Source organism: Leopardus geoffroyi, chromosome B3 (genome assembly GCF_018350155.1).
Source record: "Leopardus geoffroyi isolate Oge1 chromosome B3, O.geoffroyi_Oge1_pat1.0, whole genome shotgun sequence".
Taxonomy (NCBI): Eukaryota; Metazoa; Chordata; class Mammalia; order Carnivora; family Felidae; genus Leopardus; species Leopardus geoffroyi.
In genome coordinates, this window is record NC_059337.1 from 67,429,210 (window position 1) to 67,450,018 (window position 20,809).

The window sequence follows — 20,809 nt, forward strand, 5'->3', positions numbered from 1 at the left end:
TGAAATGTATGTATAGAAAAATAATTGAAAGATGTATTTAGATCTGCATGTAGCAAGTATTAAGAATGTGTAATTTTTGCACATTTGAACTTTTAAATTTTTTCCCTCTAATGACTACATTGTATTTGAAGCTTCTTTGTTAATGATTTGACCTCCATTTTAAAATGCACAGAATGGTCTAGGAGGAAAGGAAACCTGATAATCAACAGGATGTCGCCATTCCCTAGGTCCTTTTCTGAAGGTTTACAAGGAGGCTGTTTTTCTTTCAGAACTTGTTCTTGAAAGCTGTGTTTGAGTTTTGTGGTTATTGTTGCTGTTTTTCTCCCTGTGACAAATGCCTATCATTTTCTAAACAAGAAAGCCAATGTCCCAGTTAGGTGTGTGGAGTGTTTCTCATTCACTCTCAGCCATGTTGTGTTAATACTGAATAAGCAGAGACAGCCTGACCAGTGGTGAAAGATAGGACGGCAGCCTCAGGGCTTTTTCTGGTCAGCCCTAAACCTCTGATTGCCACGTTTTCCTAATTTCCCATTTCCAGGGCATCGCTAGAGTGACCTTGCCTGCTGAATATGATGCTCTGAATCTCCAAGATTTTCACATGAATTTGGAAGTGGGCAGTCAGGCGATTGTTTACAGGACTCCAAATGAACTGTGCACTCACAGCAAGTTTGATAAACACACATTTCCTCCTTTTATCAGTGAGATTGCAGAATGTGAAGTATGAGTTTCCAGTTTTACTTATTCCCTTCAACCCTTTTCCTGTTTAAAAACTTAGACATACTAATTGGATGCTGATCTGTCCCTGTTTTTTAGTCTGTTTACTGATAGTTGACGGTTTATTCCAATACTTACCTAGGCGAGGTTTGGCAGTTCTTTAAATAATAAACTTCCCATGTATTCAACTTAAAGGAGATTCATCCCAAGGAATGCAATGTGAGCACTAATTAACAGTAATGACTGCTAATCACTTTGCTTTTTATACTCCTTTAGGAGCACTGCTATTACCCAATGTAGTTAAGTAAAATGCTTGTATATGAATCAACAATGCTGCATCCTTTTAGCAGCTATTGCTCACAATCAAGCTTTGCATAAATTAGAGTTAACTAAAATTGATTTTAATATCCTGCATTTCTTTCTGCAATAGTAACTAACATATCCAGTTAAATACACTGGATGTTTAAAAGGCATTCCCTGATTTTTTTTTTTTTTTTTGTAGTCATACTTATGGTAGATGAAAAGCAAGATTGCAAATAAATTTTCTCACAGTTGACGACCTTCCTCTTAGATTTCTACAAAATTGCATGCAGCATACTCTTCATAGGCACACAGGAACACTTGGATTCTGTTGTAAGAATTTTATCACATCAATGAAAATCAATAGGTTTATGTTTAATTTTTCTGAATTTGTGCATTTACTTCCTAGAGGATCTTACAGTTCCTTTAAATTATATAGCCCATTTATATAAACTTGGTTCATAGGATTGTGCATTCAGTGTTCATTAAAAGGGGTTGTTTTATTATGTTTGGTGTATTATTAGACTCTTATAAAAGCTTTCTGTTTATTTACATGCATTCAACATACCTACAAACTGCCTTGCCTCAGGAGGAGATGGAACAAAACTCATAAATTAATAATTTAAGGGAGCAATACCCAAGTAGCATTTTGGTTAACTTAATAAGCTAAAGCCTTAGAGTCAGTGCTGGCCACTTTAACAATGCTTTACTTTTGACTTTTATTGGCTGAAAATAACTTGTTAAACCAAGGCTTTTGTCATAAAGTGAAATCTACATACCATCTGAAGTCCCTTCCCCTCTTTTTTGATTTATGAGTAGGTTGACATATTATTGAAGAATTTTTAACGCTTTCACAGTTCTGCACTTTGATTTCAGAGAAGGTGCTAATCTCTCTGGAAGTTTGAGAGTGACAAAATGAGTTGTATACTGTTTTTCTGGGGAATTTGGGATTCTTTATTAGAGGCCTTAGTTTTATGATGGTACCTATATTAATGTTGATTTATCAAATACGTGATGTGGTGTTGCGATCTGATATGCATTAGCAGAATGTCCTCCTTTCGCATTTTACATGTTATCTGTAGTTGCCTGGTCATGACATTGTAATTCTTATAGCTAATGCTAGTGTTTCTACAGAGGTTTAGCAACTCAAGACATTATTTTTAAGTCACCAAAATAAAATGATTTCCCTTTTATTTTTGTATTGCTTTGTAGTGTCAGAAATCTAAATTTTTGGTGAGTAAACAAGTGGAAAGAATTAAGTGGTAGTGTAATGAAAAGGTTTATATTTTTTATACTAGTCTTATTGTAATACATTGCAAACATATGTATTAAAAAAAAACTTTGGCACTCTACTTAATTGAATTTAGTTTCAAAGAACCGCAAGAGGAACGATGTAGAGAACAGAAAATATATGGAAGCTTAATTGAATGTTATTCATATCTAATTATAATCTTTGTGCGTATTGTTGTAACTTTTAAATTTTGTATCCCAGTACTATTGCACAATAGCATGAAATACGTGTCTGTGAGGAAAAACTTGTTTTTTCTATTTTGCTTTGAGTTTGAGTTCCTGTGTGTAACAAAATTACGTTTAAAACCGGTGAGGATTTCAGTTTTGATCCTTTTTTTGTTTTGTTTTGTTTTGTTTGCAGTGTGTTTACTTTCATGTGAGAGTGATTGATCTGTAGCTGTCATTTTACCCAAAGAGGGGACAAATGGAATTGGCCTTTTACACAAAAGTATGCAAACAGACTGCATTCTTTCTGTTGATAGAATTATGGAAGGATTGCATGAGGTGCCACATTCATTTTCCTATTGATTGTAAAAAGGATTCTGCAATGGGCTGCTGTTTCCATTGGATAAGGAGGTGCTATGATTAGTTACCTTTCTCCTGAAAGCACTACAAAAGGAAATGCAAAATGTGTGCGGTGCAGTGTTCTCAATTTGACAGTTGTTTTTGTTAAGTTTTTTTGCCCTATTGAAGTCCAGTCTATTTTTAAAAAAACATACATTTTGGTTTTGTCCCTTATATTAAGCTTGGTAGATTTCCATGCGTTTGACCCTTTAAAGAAATTATACATTGTAGACAGTTTTTCTAGGCTTCTATTGTAAAGCTTCAAAGCTGATGCAACAGTGCCCTCTGTAGTCTTTCAGTGAACAGTAGATAAATGTAGATGATTTGGAATATTCAGGTAAGAAGCAGGATATTTAAATTTAATTTTTGCTCAGACAAGAGACTCCTTTTTCCTGACTAGACATTCTTGTTTTTCACGAGCGGCTTTACTTTAGACAAAGGGAACAAAGGACCATTCTGAGTTTTCATTTAGAATTATTGGCTACCTCTTGTTGTTACCCAGTGGTAAATCTCAAGTTTTATCAGACATTCATCAGGGTAATTTGAGATAGAAGGAATCTTACAAGCTGTACTGTCTCTTCATGAAATATCTTTTTGAAGTTGAGTTCCAATAGGAGTATTTTTAAAAATAATTTAGTTCCTTTGTGCTCTTTTCTTCTATTTAATTAGAGCCTAAGTGGCTGCCTAGAACTTAACTTTTACTTGTCCCTGAATTGGGTAACACAGGCTTTATACAGGACATTATTTAAATTCAAACCCAGGGAGTTACACAATGTCTGAAGTATTTGTCATTCATTAGCATTGATTTAAATTTTAGATTTCCCTTCCTTTCTTTATTGGTTACCTATTTGATTGTATATATTGATAGCTAAATTTTTCATTGTAAACACAATGAAGTTATTAGATGATAATAAAAGCAGGCATCATATTTAGCTGTGATCAGAAGAGAAAAATTCCATGGGCTAAGTTTGTTTTCCTTCTGAAAGGGTTTTAGTAAAAAGAGCATGGGCCCAATCCAACTTCTCCATGTATTCACTATGTAATATTGAACACATTTCTTAATCTCTGAGCCTGCTTTCTTATCTGCAAAATGGGAGTAAAAAGTGTTTATCTTTTGAGGTTTTTGTGAGGGATTAGAGATAATGTATATTAATTGGCCAAGTTGTTACAAATGCCCAAATGGTTACTTTGTTCTAAAAATCACAGTGTGAAGGTAAATGGCATTGTTTTATACAGGGACATTTCAATAAAAATCTAGAGCACATTTAATGCACTTTAGATTTTTCAAAAATTTCTGTCTCATGACTTGCAATGATTTATGTGAATCTGAAAGCTGACATGGCATCCCTCAGTAATGTGGACTGACACAATGAGATGTGCATTAACTTTCAAGTTTTTACAGACTTCATCGCCAAGCTTCTTAAATAAGCCACGTTTATAAACTCTAATGGACATTTACTAGCAAACCAATGTTTGGCAACTTGTGAAAACTGATAATAAATGAAACTCAAACAAAGAGTCTTTTACTGTTTCAAACCCTGGGGGTATTGGGGGAAAACTTAGGATACTTTTTGTTTACCTGTGTTCTCCGTAGTAGTCTAGAGCCCATATTTTTCTAGGTAAGTGGATTTTGCTTTCTCTACCCAGTTACAGGAAAAGACTGATTTATAAAAATAGATGAAAGTGGAGCTTTTCTGGTTGAAGTGGAGATGGGGGCTCAAGTCTCTTTTTGAAGGAACAAAGTTTAAAAACTATTTTGGTGCTATACCATATATGTATATGTGTGTGTACACATAGATAAATTTTCTCTCTCTGTCTCTCTCTGTCTCTCTCTCTGTCTCTCGTACAAAGGCTTTGTGCTGCTTTGATTTGAATTCAGAGCAGTTAATTCTATACCTGGCACATAAAAGATGCTCAATAGTTAATTCTATACCTGGCACATAAAAGATGCTCAATTAATATGTGCTAAATACAGAATTTTTTGAGTACCAGGCCTCCCATTATTGACACAGAAGATTTGAGATAACATATGTTTTAAAATGCACAGTTTAACGTGGCAACATACTATTACAATAATTGTTTCTATGTGAACCCTTTAAACAAGAACACTTCAAGTGTAATTCACCAGTTTATTTTTTAAAAATCAACTTGTTGTGACCACAAATAGTAATGGGAAGTGAATAAAACTGTTCAGAACTTGTCTTCCAGATGATTAAAAGCTGTTGCATTCCACAGTGATGGATTTAGCAAAAGATTCTGACATTTCAAATGACCTGATGGTAAAAATAATCTTGCACAAAGAACTTGTGAATTAAATTTTCTCAACATTGACTAAAGCATTGTTTTTCTTGTAAAGTTCTTATTTGTGCTTCATATTGATTTTGAGTAATCCTGAATTTAATGTTATAATAAACCACATTTTGTTTTTAGTATATCATTTGGGTTAAAATTGAGAACTATGAAAGTATCTTTAAAAAAAAAAATATAGCGAAGGAACCAGTGTTTGAAACCAATAGAATGAAATGGAAACCAAATATGTTAGGTTTTTTTTTTTTTTTTAATAGTGACCAGTTGCAGTAAGAAACATGTTTAAAATTAAATTCTGGTTCATAAGACTGACAAGATGCTGTCTACAAAAAAAAAAAAAAAAAATGAATAAGGTATTTTTCTTTGCAATGAAAGTACCAAATTAAGAATCTGCTTAATTAAAATAATGATAAATGTAGATTACATTACTGAAGACAGTGAAATACAGCTGCTCTGTCTAGTGAGAGCCTGCATAATTTACCAAGACTGTACAAAGAAGCAATGGAGCAGCCACTGCAGACTGTTAGAGGAAATGTCCTGTTTATTCTACATACATTTCTTTTTTTAATTAAAATGTCAATGATAATTTTATAGCAGTCCTCCAAAGAAATCCCTTAAATTTCTTCAAGGTGGTAGAATATGAAATGAGATCATTGCTGCTGAATGAAACAGATTAAACCCAAGAAAAAAGTAGCATTTTATTATTTTTTTATTAATTCAGCTTTCATTATTAGGAGTTAATACTGAAGTATGTATGTTTTTTGTTTTTTTTTTAATGAGTCTTTCATGAGAGAAATGTGGCAAAATCCTTGAATACGCATTTTATTTCAAAATCTCTTGGAGCCATAAGCAAGATTTGGGTGGAGCCATAAGTAGCATTGCTTACAAATAACAAAATGGGTATGTATACCGTGGAATTCTCTAGGTGAGACAGACACCTCTGGGTGTATCCGGATTGACTGAGTGGTATTTCCTCCTCAGCTCCATCACTGGACTATAATGATGACCAATAATATCTTTATAATTACATATATTTAAGAAAACCAATTTTGTGTATAACAAATGCTTTTTTGTTTTTGGTGTTTTTTTTTGTGTGTGTGTGTTTTTTTTGTTTGTTTGTTTGTTTGTCTGCCTACAAGAGATAAGTGGGATTTCTGGAGTCAGACTTGTCAGTGTTCTAGGCTTTACCACATGCTAGCTATATGACCTTGGTTTAGTTAACTTCTCTACACTGTGGCTTTCACATTTGTAAAGTTGGGGCTGGCGATAGTACCTACATCATAGGATCGTCATGAGCATTTAATGGGATAATCCATGTAAAATAGATCATAAAGGAAGCCTCAGTAAATGTTAACTATCACATTAAGAATAATAATAGTAATAGTAATGTTAACTAATATTAATGTAATGTTAATATTTTTAATAATATACCAACTCACTAGATAAAAAGTTTCTCCTGCACGGGAACAATGGAAGATTGCTCATACTTAACTAGTTTAATAGGATCATTGTTTAATAGGATCAGTTGCTTTGACATTGGTGAATATGTCAAAGCTTGTGCATTTCAATATGTTTGTTTTAGACTTTGCATTAGGTTGATACCGACTGGAATTAATTGAATATTTTCCATGGTTTAGTTTTTCTACAGGGTCTTCCAGGAGTCCATCTGCTAAAAACTTCTTAATGGAAAGGGTTTGTGGGCAGAAAATGGTCACATCACTAAGAATTTGAGACGTTTATATGAGAAAACGGTATGAGGAGAAACTTCTTCAGATGATTTTATTCTATATGCTTTTTTCTTTGAACTTCAATAAAATAAGTGCTAGAAGTGCAAAGATAAGAAGTCACACACTATATAACCATTGTTTGTAATGTTTACACATGCTGTATGAGTTGCAGAAGGTTAATATACATTTACTTTTTTTCTCTTGGTTAGTTGTGGGCTTTTTTCTAGTTGCCAGAAATGTAGATGATTAAGGCACAGTGCCTATCTCAGGGAGGGAGAAAGTTACTGCTATGTATTCATGGAAATTATTTGTAGCGAATTCTTTGCTCTTTTAAAAATATTCCATTTTTCTTGTAGTGTATCTCTTTGTTCCATGACTTGGCATTCATCCTTCATCGTCTAGCCATTGTTGCTGAGTTTCTCCTAAGAATCCTGTGGTCTTTGAGGCTCAGTATTGCTCTATCTGTGCCTGTTTGGGAATTATACTGATGACTTTTGATTTAGCGCATAATTTTGACTAATACCTTGAAATAATTTATCATTTATTCTTAGAGTCTTAGAATCTCCAGGTTTCTTCCCTATCCTGGTCCTCTTCAATAGAGAGCAGGTGACTATACATTAACATAGGTTTTCAGTGCTTCCTCCACAGTACTACTGTAAGATGTTTGCTGAAGTGTGAAGTATGATTTAGCACTGAAATTGAATCAGACTTTCAGTTCAGTGTATCCTGAGGTCATTATTAGACAGTATTTGCTTCCTATTTTAAATTAATTGTTTTTGGAAGGCCAGTAGCTGCCCACCCCCCCATTATTTATAGAAGCATCTTCGCATTTATTTCAGACATTCTTTAGGGCCATCACAGATCAGATTCTGTCAGAGGCTAGGTGATACTATAAACTTTAATTTTAAGTTAATATCAATGGGCCTTGTTTCACATGGAGTTCTTAAACATTTATACTTACATAGAAATTCGGTCTTCATCTTTGAGTAGTTTGTATTGTGCACAGAGTTTCTTCTCAGAATGTTATTTGTGTATATTTTAGACAAAACAATGCTACATGATAGATAAAACTTATCTAGTTTGTGAAGATTTTATATAATTAGAAGCTGCCAAACTTAGGTTGGTGTTTTTTGCTTTATGGTTAATTGATGATTACCAATTCCCTACTGTGTGTAAATCCTTGCATTCACTGAATTCTGTTTTATATAATGGCTTTAGTGTGGCTACTCTTAACCCTATGTTTATGTTGATTTGGAATCAACTGATTAGTCAAGCAATCTGAAATGGAAATGATACAAAGCATTTACAACCAAGAAAAGTTAAGGGAAAATATAGTAAGTTACAACTAACTGTTACTAATAAACTAACTAAAATAATTGTTTCCTAAAAGCCACAGCTTGTGGATTGTACACATTTTTGAGTGTATAATTTTCATTATCTGCACAGTTTAAAGTGTGTTTTAACTATGCTTGTCAAAAGAAAAAAAGTCTTTGTAATTATCAACTTTTAGAAAACAAGATGAAGATCTATAAATTGTGTTTTGATTTATTGGTAACCAGTTTCTTATATTTAACCTAAACGCTGGAATAAGCCTCCTAAAATGGTTATCATTTATTTGCTGCCATTATTTGGTGCTTTTGCGTAGTAAAAATAACACTGGCATTGATGAGATCCCCTTTGCTTTCTTTGTGTAGTTATTAAATTCTAATACATCTGACTTTTCTGCATTCTTTTATTTTACTTTCATTGTTTTTATGCTTAACTATCTGTGTTTGTCCTCTGTCTTCTGCCTCTTAGGTAGTCCAGAAAGCTTCTTTCCTCTGAGACTAGGTTCTTTGTACTCCTCTTGCAGACACACGTACTTTCTCTGTGCAGTGAAAATAGCTTTGTTATAACTTCACAGGGTTCTTACCCTTGTTCTTCACGCCTTAGTTTTTTTTTTTTTAATCTAAATTACTCCTTAATATTCTTTGATACTTAGGATAATTGTTTTCTAAATTAAGGAGAACACATGAAAATAGAAAAAAATGTGAAGATCTTACTCAAAATTCAATCATTTAGATTTAACATTTTGACACATTTCCACGCATACATACTTAACATACTGTCATAGATACACACAGACACACATACATGTATAATCAGTTGTGTGTATAACTTTGTAGACTGCTTTCTTTTAACTTAAAATATCAGGAGCATTTTCCATGCCATTAAAAGCTCCTTATGAACATAATTTAATGGCTACTTAATATTCCATCATGTAGCTGTATAATAATTTCCTTAATGATTCCCTAATTTTGTAAATTAGGCTGAATCTAATTTTTAGTATAAAAAATAGCACTTTGATGTGGGTACATCAATTATTGTCAACATTTAAAAATATTAATTTCTTAGGATAGATTTCTAGATGTATAATTAATGGTTCAAAGTATATGATTATTTCTCAGGCCATTGATACATATTGCCTAGTTGATTTCCATAAATAATATACCTGTTTATGCATGCATTATTTATATTTTGAAATTCTAAGTCTTTGTTTAATGTGTCTGAAACCTCAACTTGGAATTCTATTTTTACAGTTCCTGGCATGTGGTGAATACAAGCTGGGAGTAGCATTCTGCCCATCTTTGACTGCATTTCATTCTTGGAACAAAACCAAAGAGATATGTGTTAGGGCAGCTCAGTCATGTAACGCAAGGCATAGGGTGATGTTTTTCCCCCCATATTGTGAGAAGTCATTTTCCAGTGTTTTAATGGAACTACATTCAATAGATAATCTGCTGCAAAGTGGGCTGAGTTTTAGTATATTGCATACTAATATTGTGCCATGTGGATGAACACAGATGCAGAAATAGATACATATATGTTATTTTTTTTTAAGTTCCAGATGTCATATGAATTAAAACTCATTTTTTTCTGATAAGTTCTATTTTCTGACTAGCCACACTGTAGTCTCTGGATATCAACTGGTTTATTTTCTACTGGCATCATTAAGTTTGGTAGTATTTAGAAATTATTTCCGATTTTCTCATTAAATAAATGCTGATAGACTATTGGATTAATCACAGGAGATTGATCATTTTGGGTATATATATTTAATATCAAGCATAATATTTTAGGTATATTTCACACTGTACAAATTATTACTGTAGGTGTAAGCCATTACTTCATGTTCACTAAATCCCATAGAAAATATCTTATGCTTCCTTTTTTTAAAATGAACTTCTATCATTAATGTTGGCTATTTTTATTATGTTATGAAAAATAAAACAAATAGTGCTACTCTTTTGAATTTAGTGGACTTAGTATAGTAACAATAGTTCTATAATAATGGTCAATTCATTTGTAAGAATAAAACAAGTAATGTTCATTTCATGGTAATTATAACTAAATGGTTATTTAGACCTTGGGAAAAGAGCATTAGATCACCTTTTTGGTATTAGAACTACCTTTTGCTATTGGTCTCTTTGCTTTCCCAGAACTAGTTCTGTGTTTACTTGTATTACACAACTAGTATTAGGGGATGCTGGCTTCTTTGACATACTTACTCTTTTATTTTTTTTTTTTTTTTATTTTATTTTATTTTTTTTTAATGTTTTATTTATTTTTGAGATGGGGAGAGACAGAGCATGAACGGGGGAGGGGCAGAGAGAGAGGGAGACACAGAATCGGAAACAGGCTCCAGGCTCTGAGCCATCAGCCCAGAGCCCGACGCGGGGCTCGAACTCACGGACCGCGAGATCGTGACCTGGCTGAAGTCGGACGCTTAACCGACTGCGCCACCCAGGCGCCCCGACATACTTACTCTTTTAATGCTTATTGCTTGGCAGTTTCTTGTTAGTGATATGAACAGCATTCCAACACACCGGCTTAGGCTGGTATGTGGGAGTGTTGTCCAGAGGGGGTATTGCTGTTTTTTCCCAAGCAGCTGGGTTCTCACTTTACTTCTTCTTCTTTCCAGCTCTACACATATCTGCCTCTACGCACTGTGTACACTTTGTGGTTCCCTTCTCTTCTTTCTCCTGTCACTTTCATTCTGTTTCTCCTGTCTTCCTCTTTCATCTCCCTCATGTATTTGTGCATGCTCATCCGCAACTATACGCAGATTTCAGGTATTAAAAACAAAGATTGCAGGATCTAGATCTAATTTAGTTGCTAAAGTTTTGCGTACATTTTCTCCCTGTTTTCTCTTTCATTATTTAAATTGGGGTCATCTGTAACATTTACACGTTTTTATGAGTACAAGCTCTTCTGTCCTTAAGGCTTTATGTCTCTTAATGATGAATAAACGGTACAACTAGAGAAAAAAAGTTAGACCAGAACTTCCAAAACTTCACTATGTAGACGAGCTATCCGGGAATCTTATTAAACATCCGAGTTCTGATTCAGTTGGTCTGGGTGGAGCCTGAGATTCTAACATGTGCCTCGGTGATGCCAGTTCTGCTGGTCTGAGGCCCCACTTTGCATAGTAAGGTTTTAGACTCTGGTTCCCTGCTGAGAGTGTCATTTATTTAGAACAGGAATATTTGAATTTAAAAGCCAGTTTGTTCATATATTCGCTCTACATATTAGCTATAAGAGTCTAATACCTACAAGGATGAGGGGGTACATTTTCTTTTAAGACATAATTTGCAATGTTTCTACAGTTCTCTAATTTAGGCAGTGGTAAAGCATGGTAATTTAAGTGATCTCTGAGTCTTGGGCATTCTGTGATGGTCCCATGTACAGCTTTCCTGGTTTAGTTGGCTGTTTAGTGTAGACTAATGATGACATGTCTCTAGGTTGATGTGGGTGATTAGATTTTATGGTGTTGAAAAACTTTTCTTGTGGAAGTTTTGGGAATGAGGGTGAGGGGTGGGGAATTGGGACCAGGGATGGAGGCGCTGGTGTAAAGGAGAATTAGATGACAGCAGAAAAATGCTTTGTTCCTTCTCATCCTTATGATGAGCACTAGGAGAAGCATGGACAACTGGATTAAAATGAGTTACCTGTTGAAAGTGAGAAAATCACCCAATACATATGCAGAAGTTATTCCCATTATGCTTTTAAATAAGAGGTGTTTCATGTCTTTTAAATAAAGAGATCCACATAATTTCCTGTATAAAAAATGGACAGCTTCTAGCACTAAGGATGTATCAGAACCTACAACAGATTAGAGATGGGCTGATTTTAGAAAGGAGATGCTGTGACCAGCTTCTGCAGGTTGGCCCATTATTTGCAGTCCATTAGTCAAATGTGACCACCATCAAAACACTTGCATCTTTAAATTGCAAAATATCTTGATCTATAACATTGTTGAGGAAAAATGATCAAATTATCTAACATGGTTGGTTCCTGAAATGACTGAAGCCACGTAGTCTGTTGTAAACTCGAAGAAAGAAATGTGGGAAGCCTTTCCCTTGCCAGTAAGCACCGTGCTTGAAAATAAATTGTATTTTAATTTATGACCCAAAAAATTCATCTAGCTTTTGCTTTTTCAAACCTTTTCAAACATTATTTTAGAACTAGGAACAACATTTTAGTTATATTTCCAATCTTATTTGTCTATGTACTTTCAATGAATATAGATTGCCCTTTTCTTTCGGCAGCCTACATTTAAAAAGCTTATGTTTTGCCATAATACAGTAGAATTATTTGTAGTAATGTTACAAGTCTCTAAACTGCATGAACATTATCCTGCTGTTTTATTGTTTTATAATGTAAAAGTAAATGCAAGCATTAAGAAATGTGCAGTGCTGTCAGGCTCCTTCAGGATTTAAGAAAATTGCCCCAACTATTGAAGAACTGAAAATAATCTTTCAGGTCGCAAAGAGCAGTTGTTATAATATTGCCTAACATTTTGCTTTCTTTTTACTCTAACCATAGTGGTGATTTGAGTCAAATGCTAAAAAAAAAAAAAAAAAAAAAAAAAAGAAAAAAACCCTCAGATTTTATTTAATTTCAGCACTGCTATTTCTTTGTAAGAATTGCGTGTAAAACATCATGGTTAAAAAGTAGGAATAAAATAGAGGACTTATTCTTAACTTTGCATAAACCTAGACCATAAATCTGTTTCTTGTAATAATAGAAATTTTGCAGTCCAACTTCTTGATCCAATCTGTAAACTTGATAAAATAGGCTTAAATAGTATGTGTTAATCACAAAACTGAAATTGTTGCCCTGTGAGCTCTTCATAAAAGTGAAACAAACATACAAACAAAATCTAAAAGCCATACCTTCCAGGAAAGTTCACATGAAGCATTTTGGATTTTTAAAATGTAAGGAAGGAGGTATTCCTTACGGTTTTAGCCTTTTTTCTATCTGTTTTAAAATATTTCCATTTAAATGCAGATTTTGATTTTCCATCTGGGACTAGGTGGAAGCCATTCTATTACACTACTAAAAGAATAATCCACTTTAACACAACATTTCTCCCTAAAGGGATGGTCTTTTCTAGTCATAAGGTATTATTTTTCTCAGAATGATATTAACATTCATGATGTAGCGATTTTATCTTGATTTGAAAGATGTTTTGTTCTGGCAGTAAAAGGGATTAAGAGAATGTCTTTTGTATCCTGTTGCTAATATATATATATATATATATATATATATATATATATATATATATGGCCTTACCTTGCTCAAGATTAGGTATTAGCAATTTTCAAAGAGTTTTGGGTTGGGTTATGAGTTATATTTTTAGAACATTAAAATCTTTAAACCCAGTGAAATGGAAATCACCAGATTCATTTAATCGAATTCTTAAACATTGGGTTGTACAAATATTTTTTTTTAACAGATCAAGTAGCATATTTGAAAATTTCTGAACGAGCTATAACATTTTTTTGGTTTCATTTTCTTTTGCCTTGTAAAGAAGCCTTTTGTGTACATAAGAAAAGTGTTAGAGCAACTAGTTACTGCATTCAGTGTCATAAATGTGTTGATTTTGTCTCACCTTCTAAATTTATTAAAACTTTAAGATAAAGAGGGATTATATTAATTAAATGGAATGTCTCAAAAGAAGAAAAGCTCTATAGGCCTCTCTGCTATTTGTTGGGCAAAGTCTTGGCGTGCAGAATATAGCTATCCAAGGCTTAAAGCACATTGGGACCCTGTGTAGGATGCCAGCGCCATGCCCCTAGGCGCACTGTCATTCAGCCGGCAGATTAATTAACCAGAGGCTGCAGAGGCTCGTGCTTTCAGTCAGCCCATTCTTGAGGCAGATAATGCAAGGTTTTTAAGACTTTGAACATTCAAAAAAGTTCTTTTCTTTACAGAATCATAGTGTATAGTGACACTTTTTCTACGAATCTAGGCATATATATACATATATATATGTATATATATATACACATATATTTTTTATTGTTGTTCTCTTTGCACATGTGATTTTAAAATCCAACCAGAGTATGATATGTATAACCCCTAAAGAGAAAATTTTTCTAGTGTCAGTGTGCACGCTTAAAACTTCCCAATTAATGATTTACTAAATCACACTGAGTAGTGGGCTCTTAATTTTGGTTAAGATTTAGGAGGTTTTAACAGAGTCAACTTAAAAAATACATTTTTGTTTCTGATCATAAACTATGCTCATTCAAATTTTCATTAAGGTCACTTTTTTTATCTTCAGCAAGGACATTTCCATTCATACATACACAAAAATGTTTTGAAATGAATGAAGATTTTTACATTCTAGTGTTTTATTTAAGCAATTTTTAAAAAATAACTTTTAACATACCTATATATTACATTCATCTTTAGAAATGCGTTCATTAAATTTGATTGTTTTTTCTTTTCAATCTGGTGTGTTTTAGAATTATATTAAACATTGTTTAATAGCTTAGGGATAAAATAATAACTGATTATTTTCTAAATATAGTGCAAGGTCTATGTTGATCAGATAGTGTTTTATTTGTGGCTTAAAATTAGGAAAGAACAAGGACATAACTAAATGCAAGAAAAGGCATAATTTCATTTTAATTTTTTTAGCAGTGTCGATACAACTCCCTCCTCCAACCCCCAGCCTTTTTTTCTCTGACACTGTCAATTTGTTAGCGTTCTCACTGGAATTTATTTTGTTGTAGTAAATAAAAGACAAGTCATTATTAAACAGATTTTGCTGTTAATTCAATGTATGATTACCCTTTGCCATAGGTACTTTTAAGGGCTTTTATCCAAAATAAAATTCATTAAAAATGCAATTAAAAAAATCTATTGTTAATGACTGCTTGAGTGACTGGCTCATAATTGGCTCATTACAATAAAAAAGCAACTGTTTAAAAATCCCGACAATGAGATACAGTACAGAGTGAACAATTCATTGTAAGGCCCTATGTGATTACAGGATCCTGAAGGTGAAGCAGAGAAGCGTGCAAATCTGAGACTCCAGCACAACTTTCTCTTTTACACCAGTACAGTGAGTTCAGGTCATGACCTAGCATGGGCTGTCCAAGTAGGAGCCCCTCTTATTTACAGTGTCCCTCACTGAAGAGTAAACTTAGGTAATATATTCCACTTTAATGCTAGCACTCAGACTCCTCTTTGTTTCCCTTCCCCAGAAATCTTTTCAGTTGACTTAGATTACAAAGTTGTAATCAGGAAATCTTTAGTTCTGTTGGGGCTAAACTAACAAAGACAATATTGTCATACAAGCCGTCATTATTACCTGCCCTTTTGTTAATGCAGGGAAGCATGTAAATAGCTCTTTTTCAAGCTCCAGAATTTTTATTTAAGCATTCCTAGAGATTTGTTTTGTTCTAGTATTTTGGTGGTTTGCTAGTTGTATTAAATTATTTTGAATTAATTAATTTTAATTCATTTTATTTTAGGCCATCAATCCTAAGTAAGATAAAAATATAAACTTGGTGATGCAGGAGGAAAAGTAAATTGTGCACGATAAGGTTTTTCTTAACAAATCAAAGTTTTATTTCTCTTTTTGTGTCTTGGATTTGGCATATTATGGTTTTAATAATGAACTTTGCTATGTCAAACATCAGCTGTTCTCTGTAGAGTATAAAATTGTAAAATTCTGACAAGTGTAAGAATGGTCAATAAATTTCTGTTCAGAGTTCCACCTATAAGGCAGAAATCCTAAGTTCCAACAGTAGTTTAAAGGGTGTCTTTAATGAGCCCTGTATTTCCAAAATGCTTTTCCTGTTTAAGGCTAGAAAAACAGTAAAAGTTTAAAGACTGATCACTCCTGCTTTTGTTTAGTCTACAGTGGCAATATTAATGTTGCCTTTGTGTTCTGGTGAGTGACTTAGGTGTAATTTTTCATTATATGTATTAAAAGTTGAATTATTTTGAACTCTGAACTTAGACCAGCCCTTGTGTGAACCTTAGCATATAAGCAACACAGTCACTTTAGGATCAGAATCACTCAATACTATTGACATTATTAAATGCAATAAAAAAATGTTGATGTTAGAATTTAATACAAATTAGGGAAAAAACTGTCAGTGAGATACTCATCAGTTTTTAAAGGAATAAGACATATGTAATGAACTTGATTGTAGCGTAAGTAACAAAACCGCTTGGGTATTTCATCATTACTCTGTGTTACTTTGAATTTCTCTCATCACCTTATTTTGTAATCTTTACTTTTTTTTTCTTAGTAGAATTAAGAGGAAATGCTTGCAGAGGAAATAACTGCTTAAAACATGGTAGAAATCACATTGCTTTCTGGTTGAATTTTTCTTTAAAGATCTACTTTATACACTTTACTTTTATTCGTATAAGCAAAACTTAAGAGCGGTGTGTTTCCCACCCTTGAGGCTCAGTAGACAGCTTCAGTCCACCTCACACTTATATTTAGTTGGGCATGTAAACTGCTGTTTTTGTGATTTATAAATGTAATTTAATAAACCATTTGGTAAATACCATAACTGGGTCATACCAGAGCCCAGATATTTTCTTCATTAAGGAATTAGTGTAGTGGGGAAAACTATTGAGACTTAACACTTCACTGTTTAGTTCATGGGGATGTTTTGTAAAGTTTATAATTTGATGATTGTTCTATGACCAAGTCTTGTGACTTAGAGATAGGCCTAACATTTATGACTTCTGTTTGTTTTAATATATTTTATTATTTACTCAAAGATTGCTTGTGTAGATGGTGGAGTTCTTTGCTCAGTGGCACTTGAAGAAAGAAAGTCTATACTTGTATTAGAATTTAAACAAAAATATCCTCTGCATGTTGCTAAGTTTTTAGGCATTTCATGGGCAAATAATGATTAATTAAGATTATGATGTTTCCTGCGACGTATGAATTTATCTTCCCATGTCCAGGGCACATTGATTTTGAATATTAAAGAAGAGCTACATCTATTCATTCATCATATATGTTCTGAGTGACTGCTCTTGTTCTGGGCACTGAATACAAATATCAATAAGAGAATGTCCCAGTCCTGTAAGAGCTCGTAGTCTAGATTATTAATGACAGTACAATATTATATTGTGATGATAGAGTTATTACTTTTTTTTTAACAAATGTTATGGGGATATAGAAGTAGAAGAGAGATCCTCTTTTATCTGGGAAAGGGGCAGGATGGGCAGCCCCTTTCCCAGGTGATAATACAGGTGAGCAATGATTCATCAAGAGGAGAAGATTAAAAATGACTTCCTAAACCGAGGGAACATTATGCATGGTGCATGGGATGTGACAAAGTATGGCACATACTTCCCAAAGGCTGGTGATTAGAGGATGTATATAAGGAAGGGCAGGAGTAGGAGTAAGAAGGTAATTTGGGGTCAAGGTATGAAGAAACTTGTGTGCTTTACTGAAGAATTTGTAAACCCCATTTTGTAGGTAATGGAGAGCCATTGAAGGTTTATGAGTTAAGAAGAAAAGTAGTTAGAGTTGTACTTTGTGGTAGCGTAGAGGAAGCTTAGGGAGAGGAGCGATTAAGGCTGCGTCTTTCAGATATATTGAGATTAAGGTATCTCAAAATAGAAGGCAGCAAAACTAAATAGAAATCAAGACTAGATAAAGTGATGGTAGCGATCATCAGCATATAATTAATAATCAAAACCATGTGAGTAAATATGGGGATGAAGTATTGCATAGTGGGAAAGAACTTGAACTCATATCTGGTTTCCCAGCTGCCACTTTCTAGCTACATGACTATGGGCAAGTTACTTTACCTCGCTGTGCCGCAGTTTCTTCTTTTATAAAATGGGGATAAAAATTGCCTACCTTATAGAGTTGTTGTGAGGATTGAATGAGTTAACATAGTGTTACTTATTGTTATGCTATTATTTAGGGTTGAGAATAGGCATTTTGTTCTTTCCCCTATGAAGTGTTCTGTTGAGGAGGAAGAAAATGGCTGATCAATAGAGGGCAAGAGTTTTGTAAGATGAGAGAGAATGGGATGTGTTTATAAATTAAGAAAATGCAGCCAATAAAAAAGTTACTGAAGGTACAAGTAGTGGAATAAGTTCCAGGAAGATGCAGAAGTGATTGTGCACAGAGCACAGGTTGGTAGGTCAGTTCTGGACAGAAGGCTATAACTATGTTTAGAAAGGAGAAACAGAATGATAAAGACTGTCCATCCAGCAGCTGCTATTTCGAGGCAAAGCCGTCTCCCTCAAATGGGTGGAGATGATAGAAGTAATTAAGGGATTTGAGGAGAATTTTAAATATTTGGAATGATCTCTAAGGAGAAAGGAAACGGGGTCTGAAGATTGCCTAACTGCCCAGTGCCCATGTGGGGTGGGAAACCAAAAATTTGAAAAGGAGGCAGTCTTTAAAATTTAATGTCAATTAAATTGAAAATAAAACTAAGGATCTTTTATAATAAGATCACTTTTTTTGGATGTTACTTATATTAAAGGCAAGTAATGTATTTTATTATGGAATATATAAATAAAGCATTTCAGAAATTATTATAGAAATAAGTGCTGAGTAAATCTCAATGAGAACAACCCTCTGTACTTCAGAGAGGGGAATGCAGCATTAATATGCATTTAAATGAATACAGCTGCTCAAACACAATATTTTCTGGGCAACAAACAATAGATGATGCAATCATTTTATGATGGTCACTTAATACATCAGTGATGAAAGACCCTCATGCCAGAAAACAATTCACAGAATCAAACGAATAGCCACACCACCCTGGCATTAGTAATGAGATTAAGGAGACCTAGGTGCCTGGACTGCTGACTTAAATGAATTAAAAGCAAAGGGAGGGAGCCAAACCATAAGAGACTCTTAAAAACTGAGAATAAGCTGAGGGTTGATGGGAGTGGGAGGGAGGGGAAAGTGGGTGATGGGCATTGAGGAGGGCACCTGTTGGGATGAGCACTGGGTGTTGTATGGAAACCAATTTGACAATAAATTTCATATTAAAAACAAGCAAACCGAGACATCCACAGATAAGTTAATAGATGTCTGCATAACAACTTGTTGTTGTAGTTTTTCTGTATTATGTAAGTTGCTTCAAGAGTTATTTCAATTAGTTTTTTCAAAAAATCCTTTTTAAATGCTTATCCCATATTTAATAAAAGCGGTTTTCCCATTTTGAGCATGGCGAATAATCTTTAGAATACTTTCACTTCATATACATTAATTTATATTACAAAGGATTATTAAATACACCAATGTTGACTGCTTACAATTTTTTAACTCATGAGAAATTGAGTGTTGATAGTTTGGATTCATAAATAGAAAACAAAACTCTGAATGGGAGATTATTTGTTAATAGACGAACAGTGGTTGGAAATAGGAATGCAGAGATTCTGGTGGTGTTTTGTTTCATTTCCTCTCACTCTGGTAACTACACAAAGTCTCATTTAATGCTTAACTTTTTTTCCTTAACTTTTGATTGACAAAAATTTCAAACATGTATAGAAGTAGAATAGCATTATGAATCCCCACATAGCTGTCTCCAGCTGTAGTAGTTTTCAACATAAAATGCTTCACTTAATGTGTACAGATTCCTATGATGTGTTGGTGCCGATATGATAACTAGTTATATCTTAATTATAAATATAAAAAAGCCCAGAATAGCATCTAAAATTAAACATCAGTTTGCATAAATAGGCTTTGAAGGAGTACGTTTTTCCCTCTGTACCCTAAGGGAGCATTTTAAAGCCATTGTTTTTATTATTTTCCAGTTAGGGCAATTAAAGCATCATAATTCTAGGTTATTTATCAAATGAGAAATTAAAGTCAAGTTAAGAATATCTACTAACTACATGATAAGAATTGAACTTATTTTGGGAATGCTAAACTTAGATAAGTTAAGGTCTGGCTTGAGAGTGTCTTTGAACCACTGAATAGTCCTTCTTACCCTGATTAGGAAAACTCTTGAGAGCTGTTTTAAAATACAGACACCCTTAAAAGTATATGAACAAAATTTAAATAAAAATGACTTTCTACTTTTCCTCCAGAAGATAAATATAAAAATTTGAGTTTTTAAAGTTTTTTAATGAAGGAACAAAAATATGATCAGTATTTTGCTTTGTGGTTAATTTTTCAGGAACACATTTGCTCTATTTACTTGAAAACAAACAGCTGGGTTGACTTTCCAGTACTTAAATCTACTCAGTGGTTCCTAATTGTGTGTGTGTGTGTGTGTGTGTGTGTGTGTGTGTGTGTGTGTGTGTGTGTGTGTAACAGAGACTACACATTTGTTTTTCACCAGGAAGTTGAAGAAAAGTAATGTGCAACTAACTTTTCTATCTTTTTCATCTTATATGTGAAATATGATGAAGGTTCCTAGGAAAAGTTACAGTTGTCAGCAATTGGCCCATGTCAGCAGTTTAGAGAACTAATTGAGGTTTTGACTAATCTAAACATTAATGCTGATAGGAAGGCTCCTTTAGCATTCATGAGCACCACTTTGCTCAAACGTAAAGAAACATGATATTAGTGAGAGGCATAGTTTTCAACAGAAGGTGATGTGAATGTGAGAGGAAGCTCCTAA

The 20,809-nt window shown here is 33.7% G+C and overlaps 1 protein-coding gene across 2 annotated transcripts in view; it reads left to right on the plus strand.

The window, feature by feature from the left end:
- Positions 1 to 20,809, plus strand: part of DPH6 (diphthamine biosynthesis 6) — a 173,595-nt gene that overhangs the window by 37,154 nt on the left and 115,632 nt on the right. The window contains exon 4 of one of the 2 annotated variants that reach the window (XM_045450107.1): positions 539 to 2,476. The exons of the other annotated variant lie outside the window; for it this stretch is intronic. Coding sequence (XP_045306063.1) covers positions 539 to 724 — 186 coding nt within the window. The 3' untranslated portion in view covers positions 725 to 2,476. Of the gene's footprint in view, positions 1 to 538; positions 2,477 to 20,809 lie in introns of those variants that run through there. 2 annotated transcript variants of the gene reach the window in all.